At 37.9% G+C, this 16,416-nt stretch overlaps 1 protein-coding gene across 1 annotated transcript in view; it reads left to right on the top strand.

Annotated features, from left to right (window-relative positions):
* COL5A2 (collagen type V alpha 2 chain) overlaps positions 1-16,416 on the top strand; it is a 102,572-nt gene that overhangs the window by 65,954 nt on the left and 20,202 nt on the right. Inside the window, exons 13-31 of the mRNA XM_032692783.1 lie at positions 701-754; positions 1,493-1,546; positions 2,747-2,791; positions 3,994-4,047; positions 4,908-4,952; positions 7,847-7,900; positions 9,656-9,754; positions 10,233-10,277; positions 10,384-10,482; positions 10,903-10,956; positions 11,965-12,072; positions 12,537-12,590; positions 13,336-13,434; positions 14,129-14,182; positions 14,700-14,798; positions 14,897-14,950; positions 15,049-15,102; positions 15,592-15,645; positions 16,187-16,240. Coding sequence (XP_032548674.1) covers positions 701-754; positions 1,493-1,546; positions 2,747-2,791; positions 3,994-4,047; positions 4,908-4,952; positions 7,847-7,900; positions 9,656-9,754; positions 10,233-10,277; positions 10,384-10,482; positions 10,903-10,956; positions 11,965-12,072; positions 12,537-12,590; positions 13,336-13,434; positions 14,129-14,182; positions 14,700-14,798; positions 14,897-14,950; positions 15,049-15,102; positions 15,592-15,645; positions 16,187-16,240 — 1,233 coding nt within the window. The remainder of the gene's footprint in view (positions 1-700; positions 755-1,492; positions 1,547-2,746; positions 2,792-3,993; positions 4,048-4,907; positions 4,953-7,846; positions 7,901-9,655; positions 9,755-10,232; positions 10,278-10,383; positions 10,483-10,902; positions 10,957-11,964; positions 12,073-12,536; positions 12,591-13,335; positions 13,435-14,128; positions 14,183-14,699; positions 14,799-14,896; positions 14,951-15,048; positions 15,103-15,591; positions 15,646-16,186; positions 16,241-16,416) is intronic.

Below are 16,416 nucleotides of genomic sequence, written 5' to 3'. Positions count from 1 at the left end.
CTTATCACATCATACTGATGATTCATCAGTGCAAAGCTCTGCCACTCATACTTGTGTTAGCTCACTCTTAGGCTCCAGTCAGTGTTTGCTGAACTGTTGTTATCTGAGAGTATGAAGGTGTTCATGTAATTTCTGTTATAAACTCCTGTGACCAACATTCTAACACAAGCACCTAACTCCCCTCCAGGAGTCTTCCCTGAGAAACTGGGGAGAAAACTAAGTCCAAGATAACTTCAGTTTAATTGCTAAATGTGTCTTAGTAATGGTTGTTTATCATGTCGAACTTTTCCAAAAGAACATATGCAGTGTGCAGCTCTGAGTTTATATTTATTTTAAATAGCTCTGAGTTTTGATCTCTGCTTAATTAATGTTTCTCCATATTAAGACTCAACAGTTCATTTGCCACTCATTTTATTTCATTACTTCCGTTGAAATTTGAGGCTTGATCATACCCTGATGTAAATGATAAATCTTTTAATATTAGTAAAAACGTGCATAATGGTGTGACAGTCCAACTTCAAGGCTGTGTCATGTGTGACCTGCTCAAATTCCCTGCCTCACTATGCTATGTCACCAAGGTGAAGGGTTGTTAGCAGTATTCATATTACCTGCACCCTCATTCCTGTTAGCACCATTATTGGTGGGCTCATATGCAGAAATCAGGATTTTATTTGTTTGTTTGTTTGTTTTTCCTACTTAGGGGCCTCGAGGCTTTCCTGGTGCTCCTGGTCTTCCAGGTCTCAAGGGTCACCGGGTAAGAGACAGGTTTTCCTACTGTTTATAGATGATATTTCCAGGCAGTTTTACTATAAAGATACTAAAGATTATTTTTTTTTTTGTATTTATGTGAAATTTGACTACACTGCAGGCGAGCCAGCTGTAGCAGAATTACTGACATTTGAGAAGAAGAGGGTCTTGCAGAAAACCAACGCTATTTCCCTTTAAACTGACCTCTGTGTTACATTCTCTAGTGCTTTCTTCACTCTATTTTCAAATGTTCTGGGAATCTGGAAGGAGCTTGCATGAGCCCTGCCAAGCTTCAGGAGGTGCAAACCTGACAGTTCTCTCTCTTTGTTGGCAAGTCTTGCGTTAGGGTGGGGAACTTGAGAGGTGGATATGTTTGCAATATGGAGTGACTACAAATTACCAGGTTTTCTGGCCAGGATTTTACTTTGGGGAGGAATAAGTAGGTTTCCTGTGGCTCAGAGCCTCCTCCTTGTTGTTTTAGGATTTTTTTAATAAAACCGTTCTTGTTTTAAAAAGGAAACCAAATCCAAGGAAACGTACCCTATACAACTAGTTTCCATTTAGGAAATGTTTAAAAACTTTATTCCGTCTGGTTTTTTTCTTCCTTATTTTTTCCTTTCTTACTCTTACCACCTCAGATCCATTCTCAACACTTTAGTATCGAGTTACTTTAACAATAACAGTAGGAATGCTCTCTGTATGTACATATATGAATGCAATTTCTCCATATTTTTATAATTTACAGGGATTGAAAGGACTTGACGGTCCAAAAGGTGAAATTGGAGCAGCTGGAGCAAAGGTATTTTCGTGGCCCAAAAAACTAAATGGTTAAGCATGTTTTATATGAACATGAAAGAGGGTAGATATTCTGAACACAGCTTTGTGCACGCTCCTGTCAGTGCTATTCATGCAGAGTGGAGTTGTCCATATTTACTGTGTGTTTGATACATATAAACTGCTATACAATGACATGTCTGGGCTTTATGCTGAGAGTCCCAGTTTCAACTGGGGCTCAGTTTTAGGCCTGTAAGGTGTCACTGAGTGAATTGACCGTGGTCCATCTGTGACACGTATCTGTGACACTGAACACAACAGTCTCTTAATGAGGAGCCCATGCATATCTTGCAACTTTCCAGTTGGGCAGTTCATGTTTCTTGTTGGTTTTGTGACCAAGTTGAGAGGGAAAACACAGTTTTCTAACACTTTTTTAATACAATAAAATAGAGCAATGCAATAATAAAAACCTGACTCTTCTCTTTTGAATTACTGTACTACAGACTGACTTAAATGAAACAGGCACTGGAGTGGAGAGAGAGGATATATTTCATCCAACTGAGTATTTTTCACCTAACAAGTTTATTCTATTACAATTTTTGACCCCCACTGGCACTGCAGCACCCTTACAACTTCAGCTTAAAGCAGTGGTAACACAGGATAGCCACCTGGAGTCAGTCCTTTCAAGATAGGTTAAAAGTTGTATTAAAAGAACATAGAACACTTTTTTCAAGCTTTTCCACATTCATTAGTGCTGATGCTGAAACATTTTTTGGCCTGGCATAGGTGATAATTGAATGTGGGACAGAACTATTCCTTTAGAATAAAAACATAGTAAATGAAGTGAACCTTCCAAAATCTGAATTTAAATGTGTAATTAGTAGTTAAGGAGAGTTTGTGTAAGAAAAAATTTCTTTCCTGACATTGCCCACGACTTTCGGTGGAGGCAGCAATAGCAGAAGACTTGGTAGGAGCAGGCAGGTGGTGTGGGCAGGTAGCTGGAACACATAGGAGTTAAATCTGCTTCATTATTTCACTGAGAACATGTAAAGATGGCACTTCCCATCAGCGTGGGAAACAATGCTCTTGTCCTGTGTGATGTACATAGGTGACCGTGCAAACTTGCCTCTGAGCTCCAACAGAAGCACACAGGACAGGGATGAGATGCAACTCCACTTTGCTTTCACCCATTTCTCTAATTGCGTAATTTCATTTCCATTTCTAGGGAGAGTCTGGACCAACTGGTGCCATGGGAGCAACGGGTCCTCTGGTGAGTGTCATGTGCACTGGGTATTGCAGAAGTGATTGTAAATACTGTTGCCAGTAGGAATTTCTAGGTTTTGATATCTGTATTTGAGGTCATGGGGCTGAACTTTCTCTTAATTAAGGCTTCATTTTCTATTACACTCACAGTAAGTTTGGTCCACTGTAAGCTGTTATTCTTCTCTGTTCAAAGATGTAGGGTGATAATGATAAATCAGAAGGCTCAGCAGAAACATGAATGTAGGTGTGGTGGTTGTTTGCCTACTCATGTAAGTGTAGGGTGACTAGTTTTTTTATTTTTATATATTGATGTTTCATATGGAGTGATTTCAATATGAGAAAAACTGTGTTAGGTTGCTCTGAGGTAGAAGTGGAGTAATTTAGTCAGAAATGAACTACCTAAGAAAACCATGGACAGAGGATTTTGGATATTACAGTAAGGATAAGCATACAAGGCATGAAAGTGAAATGGAGAAACTTTTTCTCAGAGTAGTTTTCATTCAGATGCGGTTTTAGAAAACTGAATAGGTGTGAGATGCCAAAGATTGACTCTCAGCAGTTCTTCTGGAAGTACAGCACCTTTCTGATACTAGATAATGTCATCTCTCTGGGAGCACTGTGTTGTATCATGTAGGATGCAATATCCCTGAAGTGGGATCCAATTTGTGAATGAGAAGTAGTGAAAGAAATTGCTTTATTGTCATTGGTGAGTATATACAGAATTTATTCAAATGTGTTTAGAACTGGAAATACTGTCAGAACAGAAGAATAAAAATTACTGTTTATTAAATTTCCACTGGTCAAGTCTGTGAGACTGTAAGGACTAATGTGAGATCCTACTTCTTTCCTACTATAGCACAAGACAAGCTATACCTGCAGGGATAAAAAAAACAATAACTTGATTCTTTAACTGTTGTTTCCATCATCCATCCTTATCACTCTTGTAGTCTCAGTGAAACTAATCATGTTCATGTTAAAAGTAAATAAAGAAGATTGAGCAGAAAACCACTGGAGAGTGATGCAGTGCAAAGGAAAAGTCAAGTATGTTTAGAAAAATCCCCAAAAAACAAAGGAAAAAAAATCCAAAAGAGGTGGTGGCAAGTGTTCTCTCCATTATGGGGGGGAAACTCAAGTGAACTGTGCTCTGCCCTTCTTATTATTCTGCCATGGTGGCCTCCTAAATAATGCACTTCTTGTTCTCTCTTCAAGGGACCTAGAGGAATGCCAGGGGAAAGAGGTCGAATTGGACCACAGGGTGCTCCTGTAAGTAGGATCTTCCTTCTCCATCCTAGTAATTCTTCCCTTGTTTTATTTAAATCCCTGACCCTGAAAGTGTTTATTCATGTGACTTGTCAGTCACTTGTATGGTGAGCTCTTCTGTAGCCTAAGAGTGTTAGGGCTGAGTGGGTTTGTGGGGTGAGACCTTTACCATAAATTTTAAAAGTTAGAAACAGTTTTTAAAAGGAGAACGGTAGCTGTATGGTAACTTCTCATACCAGAGCTGCCCATGAGGCCAAGTACCTTCACAACACTTTTTTCTGTGATACAGAAAAAATTTTGTTTCTGTGGAATTTCTCATGAGAGGCTATTTTCACCAAAAATTACAGAACTGTAAATAATATGTATTGATTTTTGTCTGCATAAAAGTTTAAAACAAAAGTTTAGATGCAGTCTTTCAATTAAGATTTCAAATTTAGATGAAGTCATACAATTTAATTCCAGATAATAAAGCTGTCTTCTTAAAAAATATTTTGATTTTCACCTAAAAGGATTAGCCTTGACATGAGATCATACTTGAGTAGAAGTTTCATCTTGTTGCTTTTACATCCAATGTCAAGTATTTTTTTCTGGCATTTCTCCCTATGACTTTTATATGCTCCATGTATGTTATATGCCCCATACAATGACACTCTCAAAATATTGTCCTTTCTGAAAACAGAGAAATTCATTAATTAGAAGGGGAACGTAATTTCTTCCAGAGGTTTTTGACAGTGTTTGGAGGAATGTGCAATCCAGCACTTCTTTTATCAATTTACTATGTGTGGCTTTTATCACAAATGCCAATAATAATAATTTTTTAAAAAGTAGAGTTCTCATAAATATTCTCTCTTTTATATAACTAGGGTGGGCGTGGCCAGCATGGTATGCCTGGGAAGCCAGGGCCAATGGTAAGTTTTTTTTCTCAATCACCTGTTTCTTCTCTCTATTTCCACTTGCCTTTTGACACTACAAAATAAAAAACCATGTTGGCAGTTGCTGGTATCAGTAAAGTGCACCTGGAATTAATTACTTGTGAGTGATTCCTAATTCTACTTATTTTTGTTTTGGTGCTGTCTTCTGAGAAATTATACTCCGTCGTTTACTTCCTCTAAAGGCTTTTATTTGCAGAGGAGTAGACTATAACATCCTCTGGGAAAGGTGATGCTTTGCTGCTCTTATGGAGTCCATACCATCGGGAGGAAACTGTCTTAAACATCTGCACTGTAATGTAAATCAGTTTATAATTGCGTATTATCTTCCTTCAAGTACAAAGTTGTCAAACGAGAGCGCAGCCATTCTCAGCAAGGAGAAATGCCACTCACTGAAGCAGAACTTGCTCCCTGCAGTTGATCTCTTACCAAAGCTGTGTCATCATCATGGCTAGGCTTCGTGAACGAAGATTTAGGAAGGCACTATCCACGTTTGTTACAGGCACGCTGGTGACTTATGAGGCCAATACGAGATAGACATATCCGATTGCAAAAGGCACAGCAGAAAGACTCCTTAGGTGGTGTATTCAGCAGGATACGATGCTGTGTAAGAGCCTTTTAATTAGGGGCAGTCACTTATGGAACTGAAGAACCAGAAGCCTCAATGTCTGCCAAAATGAGCAAGCCTGGTTTGCGTGGCTGTTGAAGTCCTCACGTGACGGCAGCAGGTCTGCAGATGATGTGGCTGTTTGAACTACGAAGTCATTGTATCAAAGGTTGCTGGTTTCAATCCTACAATCCGGTCTCACAATGCATTTGGAAAATGCATATGAGAAAAATTCACATAAATCAGTGATTATTCACACACTTATTATTAATTTTCTGTTGCTTTTGCACAGGAGAGCTTGTGATGATCTTGTACTGCTTGTGCAAGGCCAGCTTCCACTTAAAAAATACTGTATACCTTTATGTTTACTTTTTTTTTGGATGCGGTTGACAGTTTCTGCCTGTTGATGGAGTCAGCCTGAACCTTTAGCTCTTTGTGATGTTTTGCAAACAAAACAACAAACCAAACACAATGTCTAACAACCAGACACCCCAAAATCATTGCATCAAAAAAAACCCCCAAACCCCTAAAATGCACCTGATCACAGTAAAAATTTCATTCTTTATTTGCTAATGATTAAAACCTGAGAAAAATTCAGTTACCTATGTCATTGGAATGAACAGACTATTTTATTAAAAGCTTTATTAAGAAATAATTAGCTTTAATAGAAGCTCAAAAAATGAGCGTAAGTTCCTAAAAGCTGCAAAACTCAGTTATTTAGTTTATCACAAAAGATGTTAAAGTTGTTAGAAGAAACTTTCAAACAATGAAAAGATTTTTGCAGTATCTAAAACAAATGATAAAGTTTAAAAAAGCTGGGTCCCAAGCTAGGGAACTTTACATGAAGCTTGAAATTTTTCTTTGGCATAAAATATGAGCTCAGCTTCACTGGATGTGATAACTGGTTGGCTAATATTTTTGGAAAATCCCATGAAGTGTCACAAGGGAGATACTGGTCCTTGATGCATGTGTTTCTCATTGGAGGAAGTGTTAATGAAATGTGTTGTTATTTGGGTCAGTGCAGTGATACACTGTAATTCTGGAATTCTTCCTGCAACAGGAGAGAGATTTGGTAGATATTTATTTGTGATCCAATAAACTGGGACATAGGTTTACAAAAATCTACTTAGTGAGTTGTTATATCAGTTCTGTAGAAATCCAGTGCAAGGTCACAGCAGAAATGCTTGTAATAATGCTAAGTGGGACAGACTGTTCTGATTAAGTTTGTCATGAGAGCTTTATTACATAGAATATTTTTCACAGTATGAATCATATTTTACAAAAAGGCAGAAAGTCAGAAAAAGATAGAGGAATCATGTGGGAAGAGTGTTGTAGTGAGTGTGCCGCCACTCTGAGACTTTATAGTACAGTAGAAAGTTCATCTGTTGAAAGTCCTGTTCAGCACAGGAGGCATTATGGAACCATATGGAACCAATCCACAAATGTAAGGCCCTTAATTGGCAGTCTTCCTGTACAGCAGAACGAGGTTTGCATCATACCATGCAGGTATTTTCAAGTGTATACTTGAAGTTTGTTTTCTAGTGAGTTTAGACAGTCTGCCATGTAATGCCTGCCCAAACTTCATGTCCTCACAGTCACAGGAGGTGTGACTCTGTTACTCTGCAGTGCAACAAACCAAGAATTTGCCTCTATAGCCAGAAATAGTGTAGCAACATCAGTACTGTGGCTGGAGCTGTCAGACCTTCTGAGAGCATTGACTATCTCAAGATATTCTGTTATTTGGGGAGAGCTATACTGGTTTGGGGAGCTGAAGGTGTATCTCTGCAAACACTTGTGCTTCATGGTGTGGCAGAACTCAGCCTTTTCTCTACTTCCTTTTCCAGAAACACCTGCCTATCTTTGAACAAAGATTCAAACAGTAAATTGTCTCTGCTCTACATCTTTGTCTCTCTTGAGAATTTAGTAAAAAAATCTGTGTTTTACAGCTTGCAAATGAACTTGTCCGTGAATCTGGAAATCTTAATTCCCATAAATTGCTAACTGTGTGTGTTGCAATTTGGGCATTAATAGCTGAATCAAGAACTTTTCTTTGCTGAAGTCAGTAAATATATTATTAAAATACTGCACCACAGTTCCATAAAATGCGTGTGTATCACTTAAAAAAAGATATTTATAGTTATTTTTATAAAAGTTTTATGACTAAAACCCACGTGTAATCCTAGAACCATATTTACCCAGTGATTTAGGAACTAATCTGTGGGATATAAACTGCCAAATTACAGCTTTGTGTGTCTGTCTTTTATAGGGCCCACTTGGCATAACTGGTTCTCCAGGTTTTCCCGGTATTCCTGGTCTGAAGGTAAAAAAATAAATTGAAAGTATCTTTTTAAAATGTCTAATAACACATAATTAAAACTGTATACTAGACTGCAGAGAGTTCAGATTGACATGTGTACAAGTCCCCAGGAGTCACTGTGAAACCAGTGTTAGTCAAGACCTTCAGAGAGAAGATGAAAACCCAAAGCCAAATGAAGCAATTGCAATTCACCACCCTTGGGATACTTTGCTTTCACTTTTGCTTGTGTTAAGGGGTGATTATAAGATCAATGTCATGCTGTTCCTCAGGAATCTTGTCCCGTTCATTCAAAGCATAACAAGATGTGTTACAAGTGAGGTTGCGAGGGCTGGTCTCAGTCAGTATGGAAGCAGTACCTTCTAGTGCGGAAACCTCTGGTTTTGGCCAAGAACACTTTTTGAGATGACCTCAAATGCCTGAACCCCAAGAGAGATGTGCTGCAGTTCATCACAATAGAGCAAATTATGTTTGCTGCCTTTCGTGGCTCAGTGTGATTGGGCAGAAATGGAAAACTTGCACTGGCTGCAGCACTGCCTTTGTGGCACTTCCCTCGCTTGCTTTTCAAGAAAGTGCTCAATTTTTTTTTCTTAGCATTGAGACAATGTCTTCAAAGAGAGAAAAGACAACTCATACGGCTTCCTTATACTTCTTATACTCGCCCTCCACCCAGTTGCTCCTTTTTTTTTGCTTTATGCTCCTAAAACATGATAGGAAAATGTTATACAAGAAGAAACTCTCAGTTAGATAGCCAAGATCAGCAGATGTTTTGTGTTGTTTTGAAGCTGGCAGCGCTCATGAAACTGTGTTTTGGAAACAAATCTTGAGAAGAGTGTTAACATAGTTGTAGAGTCAAAGAACAGCAGATTGGAAGGGGAGCTCAAGGATCATCTGGTCCAAGCTTGCTTTGCAAAAGCACAGTCTAGACAAAAGATGGGTGTACGGTTAAATGATAGACCTTTTAGTGCATGTCATAAATGGTTTTGATATGGTAAGCACTATCTTACACAAGTAAATGTTTGGAGAAGCTGTCACATGATGAATCGATTACAGCTTTTGAAAAGGAGAAGCTTGGCTTCAAGTTTGATCATCAGATGATGTCAAATTGGAGTAGCTGCTTTGAACTCCTAAAAGCTAAGCAGAATATACAATGAAGAGGTGGACTTTAGTTCTGAAGATGTGATATTAACAGCCATCAGTTCCAAAAAGTTAATTTCCTATATAAAGATAAAATTCAAAGAAGATGCTAGGAAGAATTTTTTTTTTTTTTTTTTTGAGCATCCAGTCTAATCTTACAGGGATTTTATACTTAACATAGTACTGAAACAGTGAGTTCATCTACACTGTGCAAAAAAAAATCACCCAACCAACCCCAGATGTGTTATTATGTCTAAATCTTAAGCCTTGCTGCTAATGAAGGCAAAAAAAAAAAGCCCTTATAAAATTACAGACACATACTGGGATTTTAGAGAGACATGTCTGTCCCGTGATCTGATTTGGGCTCCTGGATAGTGGTACTTGCATATAGAAAGCTTCCTTGTCTTGTAAACATTGAGGAAAAAAATCCTGTTTATGCTTTTAAAGTTTACATTCACATAGAAGTAATAGAAGCAAAATTAGGTAAGCAAAATTTAGGGGTAATAAACTAATTCAAAACATGAATTATTTTTCTGTTATAAACTCAGTATGCCTCATTAATTACTTTACAGTGCTGCTTTTTAGGGCAAAATAATGTTGTTATTTTGTCGTGTGCAATCTTAGGGTGAAGCAGGTCCAACAGGTCCTCGTGGTCCAGAAGGTCCTCAAGGACAAAGAGGCGAAACAGGTCCACAGGGCCCAGCTGGATCACAAGGTCTTCCTGTAAGTACATTAAATTGAGTTCCTCAGTGCTCAGCTTGTGCATGTTATCTGTTTATAGGGGTTTTTAGTACCCCACTTGAGCACCGCCGAGTTTTGCCTAAATTACTTTCTTTTTTTTTTTTTTTTACCAGGGGAATAAAAGGTCTCATTCATTTGTTTTGTGCTTACTTTACTGATAATAACTTTTTATTATTTAATTACAACAAGAAGGAAAACTGAAAGTTATGCAGCTTGATTCAGTATCAGTCCTAGAAGTACTTTAAACTTAAATTTAAACATAAGACCTTCAACATTAAAAATCACATTTACTTGCATACTTTATTACCCATTTTAGCGTAAGTAGATCATATGTTGCTGTATTTATTCAATAGTCTTTCTTGTCTGGTCTTCTAAAGTGGATAAAATAACTACCTTCTGCATTTGCTATTGATGCCCTCCTCATTAAAATGATTCTTAATGATTGGTACATTATCTTTAGGGTACTGAAGGCACAGATGGCTCCCCAGGTGCGAAGGGCCCTACTGTAAGTAATCATGTTTCCTGCTGAAGAAATTGTGTAAGTTAATTTATTTTATTTCCTTATTTTTATTATGTTTCCTTACAGTGCTTGCTGTTGTTTCTGTTTGCAGGGATCTCCAGGCACTGGAGGACCCCCTGGTTTATCAGGCCCACCCGGTTCCCCAGGACCACAGGGCAGCACTGGCCCCCCTGGTATCCGAGGCCAGCCGGTAAGGATGGCCTTTTCTCCATGGGAATCCCAATGTCTGACACGTGTGTCACTCTGGGAAACTAAAACCAGGGATCAGCAGGGCTTCCTTTAAATAAATTAATAATGAGTGTGCTGAGACTCGGATTTTGTGGATCTTCTGTGTGTCCAAAATACTGTTGTTGCCTTCTTAAGAGTCTGAGAAAGAAGTGTGTCTATATAAACCCAGACAAAGAGATTTATTTACTTTTTGTCTTTATAACGTCATAATAAACAAGCATGGTAAGGGGAAAGACAAATCATTATAAGCATCCTATTATATTGCCTACAACTAGTAACTAAGCTAGGAAAGGTTCTTCTGTTTCACAGTAAAATACAAACTGATCAGGTGATTTATGCAGACTTTAAACCTTATCAGTGCTACTCATGTGTTTGTTTTCAGGGAGACCCCGGTGTCCCGGGTTTCAAGGGAGAGGCAGGACCCAAAGGTGAACCTGTAAGTCTCCATGTGCTTCGTAAGATGAAAAGGAATCACAAAGGCTTGTATGAATGTTTCAAGTAGATCCTTAAATTTTTAAAGACATTTCTAAATGCTCATAATCATGAGAGTAACCATTGTGGAAGACAAAGCACAGTGACCCTTGGGGTAGAGTGTGCTAACAATGAATGGTGAAGTGGGTTCTTGGATGTTATAAATCACCCACCCAACATAGGCCTGACCAGGACTCAGGGACAGAAAAACCACTTAGTGCAACTATTGAGGTTTCTGTAGCACGCAGAATGAGAGCCTGGTAGTTTCTCCATCTCATATGAAATGGATCCTATGATTCTGGACATTTAAGAACTCACAGGTCTGTGTGCTAATCATAATAAAGTCCATTTTATTTTGAACTTACATTTAATACTTATGAAGATTTGCATATATTAGATATAGTTTATTTAGACACAAAATAATATAAATAGTTACATGTTCACAGTATGAATAGCTGTTTAGCCCACAGTTAATATTTGTGAAAAGTTACTTGAAAACATGGCTAATTCCATGCTGCAAGCATGTGACTTTTGGGACAAAACTGACTCTACAGAGTTTAAGTTGATTTGACTTGTCAAACAATCTTCAGTTTTCCTTTCTCACTAGTTAAATGATCATGTAATAACTGACAAAAATGCACAGGTGAAGTAATGGTTTCCTTATCACTGTCTTCTCTACTAGACTCTCACTGAGTTTTGAATTCTTTGCAGCTTTTCCAAATACAAATTATCATGGGTGACTGTAAGAAGCACTGTGTAGCCCAACTGCAATTTATTAGCTTATAAACATTGTGAAAGAGAAAAGCAGATGCTGAAAAGCTCCATTTTTTAACTGAATCAAAACCTAACTCTTTTTTTTCTCCTTTATTTGGAAAAATGTTTATGGTGTTTAGAAGACAGTCTGTTTCAATATGCTTGAGAAGTGGTAAGCTTAACAATGATTTTTTAAAAAAAAACATTTTACTTTCACTAGGGCCCACAAGGTCCCCAAGGTCCCATTGGCCCCATTGGTGAAGAAGGGAAAAGAGGTCCTCGAGGAGATCCAGGGTCAGTAGGTCCACCAGGCCCTGTTGGAGAAAGGGTAAGCAATCCAAAGGAATAATGGCTTGAGAGATGCACTGCTAAGCTGAAAAACCTCTTCACCTAACTATGGATGTTCTTACAGCTTTGTTGTGGGTATAGTCAAACTTTATTTTCCTAACAGAAGTTAATACCGTGCATTATTTTCTTTTTACACTGGATATTTTCATGTGGAGATTCACTGCATGGGGTGGTATGGTAGGGAAAATGATAGAGATAGGACAAGCTAATCTGCAGACCTTTTGCTTAACCCTGTGTAAGTGGTCATCTTGCTTCCAGGGAGCTGTTCAGTATGCATGAATGAGACATTGATATTTTTACCACTCCAAGTGGTAAAAAAACCCCAAGAATAAGTACCAAAGTTAGAAAATTGTAAGGAACCCCCAAACCATAAATCTGGTCCTTTATTTGCAATAACTTACGTAGAAGTTAAGATAATCACCTCATATCTATTGCTTTTCCTAGGGTGCTCCTGGTAACCGTGGTTTTCCAGGTTCTGATGGCTTGCCTGGACCAAAGGTAAATGAAATTAAAGTGTCCATCTTTTATTGGGTCATTTTTTAAATTTTCATACATGCAGATACATAAAAAGAAACTCTTCCATTAAAAATGTCTGCTTCTGGGCAAATAGGCTGATCCTCAACATCACTGGAAAAACAATCAAAAAGACCTCAGAAATGCCAAAAGGGGTCTGAGTGTTTTGAGAATAAAATTGTTTGGGAAAAGTCACTTTCAGTTCCTTGTGATGTTCAGCTTTGCTTGCTTGTCCCTGACTTAAGGCTCCCTCGTACTGAAGTGTGCATAGATAAGAGACTTTGACCTGTTCTACTACTATATTTCTTAATGTATTACTACATAATAGGAAGTAGCTATTTGAAAAATTGCCTTTTCTTTGTGGATGGTGTAATTTTCCTCACACAGATGGGCTTATCTGTCTTTGGTTTTCCTAACCACTCTAACACTTCTAGGGAAGGGATTCATGTGGGTATTTGTCTGGTGCTTCCGTAAATTCCCAATTTCTTGGTAAAAATAAAGGAATTCTAAAGTTCTTATATAAATTTGCTTCAAGGGTGAGAGACAACTTTTAAGTAAAAAATTGGGAAAAAAGTAGTAATAATAATAATAATAATAATAATAATGGTCTTGATAATTGGGAACTCTGTTTGCAAAAATAGGTCCTTCATGGAAGACACTGTTTTTACTTAACCTTCTCTTACTGTTGCTGCTCAGGCTGTTAACAAGTAGCCCATTGGTATCTTTCTAGGGTGCCCAAGGAGAGCGTGGTCCAGCAGGATCTTCTGGTCCTAAAGGAGGTCAGGGAGATCCTGGACGTCCTGGTGAACCAGGCCTTCCTGGTGCAAGGGTGAGGGACTAACAGCAGCATGCTATAAACCATGGCACTCTGCATTTTCTAAAGGCAATAATGAATGTTATGGAATTAAGAAGCTCTCATACAAGGGCAGACTCATTTCTGTGAGGCTAAAGGCCAAAATACCTGTCTTTTTTCCCTGTTGATTTTGGGAAGCACAGCTTTTGTCTTTGAGAAAGGGGAAATAGCCCTGATTGAGAACAGCTAAACAGAAGGAAGTGTGCCTGTAAAGCACATAATTGCCACAGAGAACATGAATTGAAGGCTAACCTTCATTAAATTGGTGGTTGATAACTTACACAGTTGGGTGATGCATGTCATCTAGGGATTTGTTTACGGGAAAATTATATGAGAACAATTTGGAATACCAGAAAACGACATAAAGGGATAAAAAAAAGAGATAAAAGATAAGATGTGATATAGATCGCTGAGTTATGTTGGCAGAAATAAAAATGAGCCTGTGAGAAGCTCAAGAGGTGTAACAGCAAGAAAAGGGGGAATAGGAAAAGGGAAGAGAAGAGACAGCGAGGGATGAAGCTGTAAAGTGAAGATAAGGATGGAAGACCTTTAACACAGGGAATTTTGTACTATGATATTAACTGTGCATGTCTTTTGGATTTATTTACATTTATTTAATGTTCTGGAGTTATATGCCTAACCCTAACACCAATAGTATTCCCGATTTTAGGGTTTGACAGGAAATCCAGGTGTTCAAGGCCCTGAAGGAAAACTTGGCCCCTTGGTAAGTGTTACAGAAATTAGTTCTTTTAGTTAATGCTACAGTAATTCAGAGGTCCCACGTCATTGAATTTACTTCTATTAACATGAGTTTTCTTGATTTCTTAAGGTTCATCTTCTCTTTTAATTGTTTGCTTTAGATTCCTGACTTCAAAATTAGTTTTGTCTGTATAGCAGTGTCTGTTGTTCAGCAGCTGCTGCAACATTTTTAAGCCATTTATTGCTAAAATACTTTTCTAGCTGTCTCTTTAGGGACACAATAAAGTATTTGGTACATAATGACTCATTTATAATAATTGCATAGTATTTGGTTAAATCCAGCACTATGGCTAAAGCTATGTCTGCTCTAAAGACATTTTAGCTGATAAGTGGAGCACCAAAGCAGGTTAGCATGATTTTCTTTCCATATGCAAACATTTTCTGAGGTTAATAAATACCTATGAATAAGTATATTTATAATTTATTTGTAAATATATTTTATTTATTTATAACTTAATGTGGAAAATTCTTTATCTCTTCAGGGTGCTCCTGGAGAAGACGGACGTCCGGGTCCAGCAGGTTCAATAGGAATCAGAGGTCAGCCAGGCAGCATGGGCCTTCCTGGGCCAAAGGGTGGTAGTGTGAGTATGGCAAGATCTGTTCAGCTTGAAACATCTGCATATATTTTAATGGATGAAAAAAGTGTCTAAAATTAGTCATTTTTATTCCTGCAATTTAGGGTGATCCTGGCAAACCCGGAGAAGCAGGCAATGCAGGTGTCCCAGGACAGAGAGTGAGTATGGTTGTTATTTACAATGATTACAGAAAAGGATGCTTTTCTGTTATATAAATTCATTATACAAGATTTCTTCCTATGTCATTTTAATTTAGGGAGCCCCTGGTAAAGATGGTGAAGTTGGCCCTTCTGGTCCTGTTGGCCCTCCAGTAAGTCAGCTTTTACCACTCTGTCTGCCCGTCACTCCATCCATTCTTCACCCTTTTGGCTTCTGTTTTTTTCTATCTTCATGCCAGTTGTTGATTACAGATAAAAAAATCCCAAGAACATTTAAAGAACAAATTGTCCTAGAAAAATGGGAAGCTTCGTATTAAATATGTGTGTATATATATATGTGTGTGTATATATATGAGTAGTCTAATTCCTTTTACTAACCATTACAACTAATAGTGCATGGAGCAAAATTTTCATAGTTCATTTTTCTAGCTTCCTTAGTTTTAACAGAACTGAGTTCTTTTCTGTGACCACAGAACTTTTGAGGGGGGAAGGACCTTAAGAAGAAATAATATCTCTTAGATGGGGCATATCCTGGCCTGGGATAAGTAAAAGTGTTGAAAACACACATATTCAGAGAGAAGAAAAATTGTGGATCCTGCCTATATTCCTCTACTGTTTACTTATTACTTTCTTTTGTGTAGGGCCTGGCAGGAGAGAGAGGAGAGCAAGGCCCTCCAGGTCCTACAGGATTTCAGGTATGTGCATTCATTTTTACTTTTATTTGTATTTTGTTAAGAAAAAAAATAAACAGCCATGTCTTTATCGACTTAAATTGAAGAAATTCAATCAAGTGATATATGACAAGACACAACTTCAGAACTAAGGCAACGATGTTCAGAATAATTAGTGATATTCACTCAACTGAACTGGCAAAGGCTTAAATGCCAGCTCTGTATCCCTTGAGAAAACTGCTGCTGTTATTCAGCTTTTATTTGGAGATTTTCCAAAGATGTTCCAAATGCAGAGCAAAGTGATTGTTTTGATAATGAAGTATTAATTAAGTCAATCTTTGTTTATAGAGACCTTTATTTTTAGGGCTGACAAGCAAATGTCCTGCAAATGTTTTAGAGAAGGGCTGTCATCTCATTTAGGGGAGGGAGAATGCTTTGGTGCAATATCCATAAAACTGTTTCCCTTGGGGGTCTCTTGTACTGAGTGTGCTAGTACATTCATAGTCTTGGTGTCTTACATAAATTTCTATCACGTTTGTGAGCATTTTATTTACTTTTTTCACAGGGCTTACCTGGGCCACCAGGTCCTCCAGGTGAGGGAGGAAAACCAGGTGATCAGGTAATTTATGTGTAACATATAATTAAAAAGAATTCACTTCATAAAGTAATTTTACATTTTCTTCTCTTTGGAATGTAACTTCCACCTCTCTATTTCAAAATATATACTGATGTAGTTTGCAAGCTGTCCAAGAACTGCTTTTGGATAAAATAATTGCTAGAATCTGACCATATTCT

Source organism: Chiroxiphia lanceolata, chromosome 7 (genome assembly GCF_009829145.1).
Source record: "Chiroxiphia lanceolata isolate bChiLan1 chromosome 7, bChiLan1.pri, whole genome shotgun sequence".
Taxonomy (NCBI): Eukaryota; Metazoa; Chordata; class Aves; order Passeriformes; family Pipridae; genus Chiroxiphia; species Chiroxiphia lanceolata.
The sequence above is the reverse complement of the archived record's forward strand: the minus strand, read 5'-3'. Positions and strand labels throughout refer to the sequence as shown.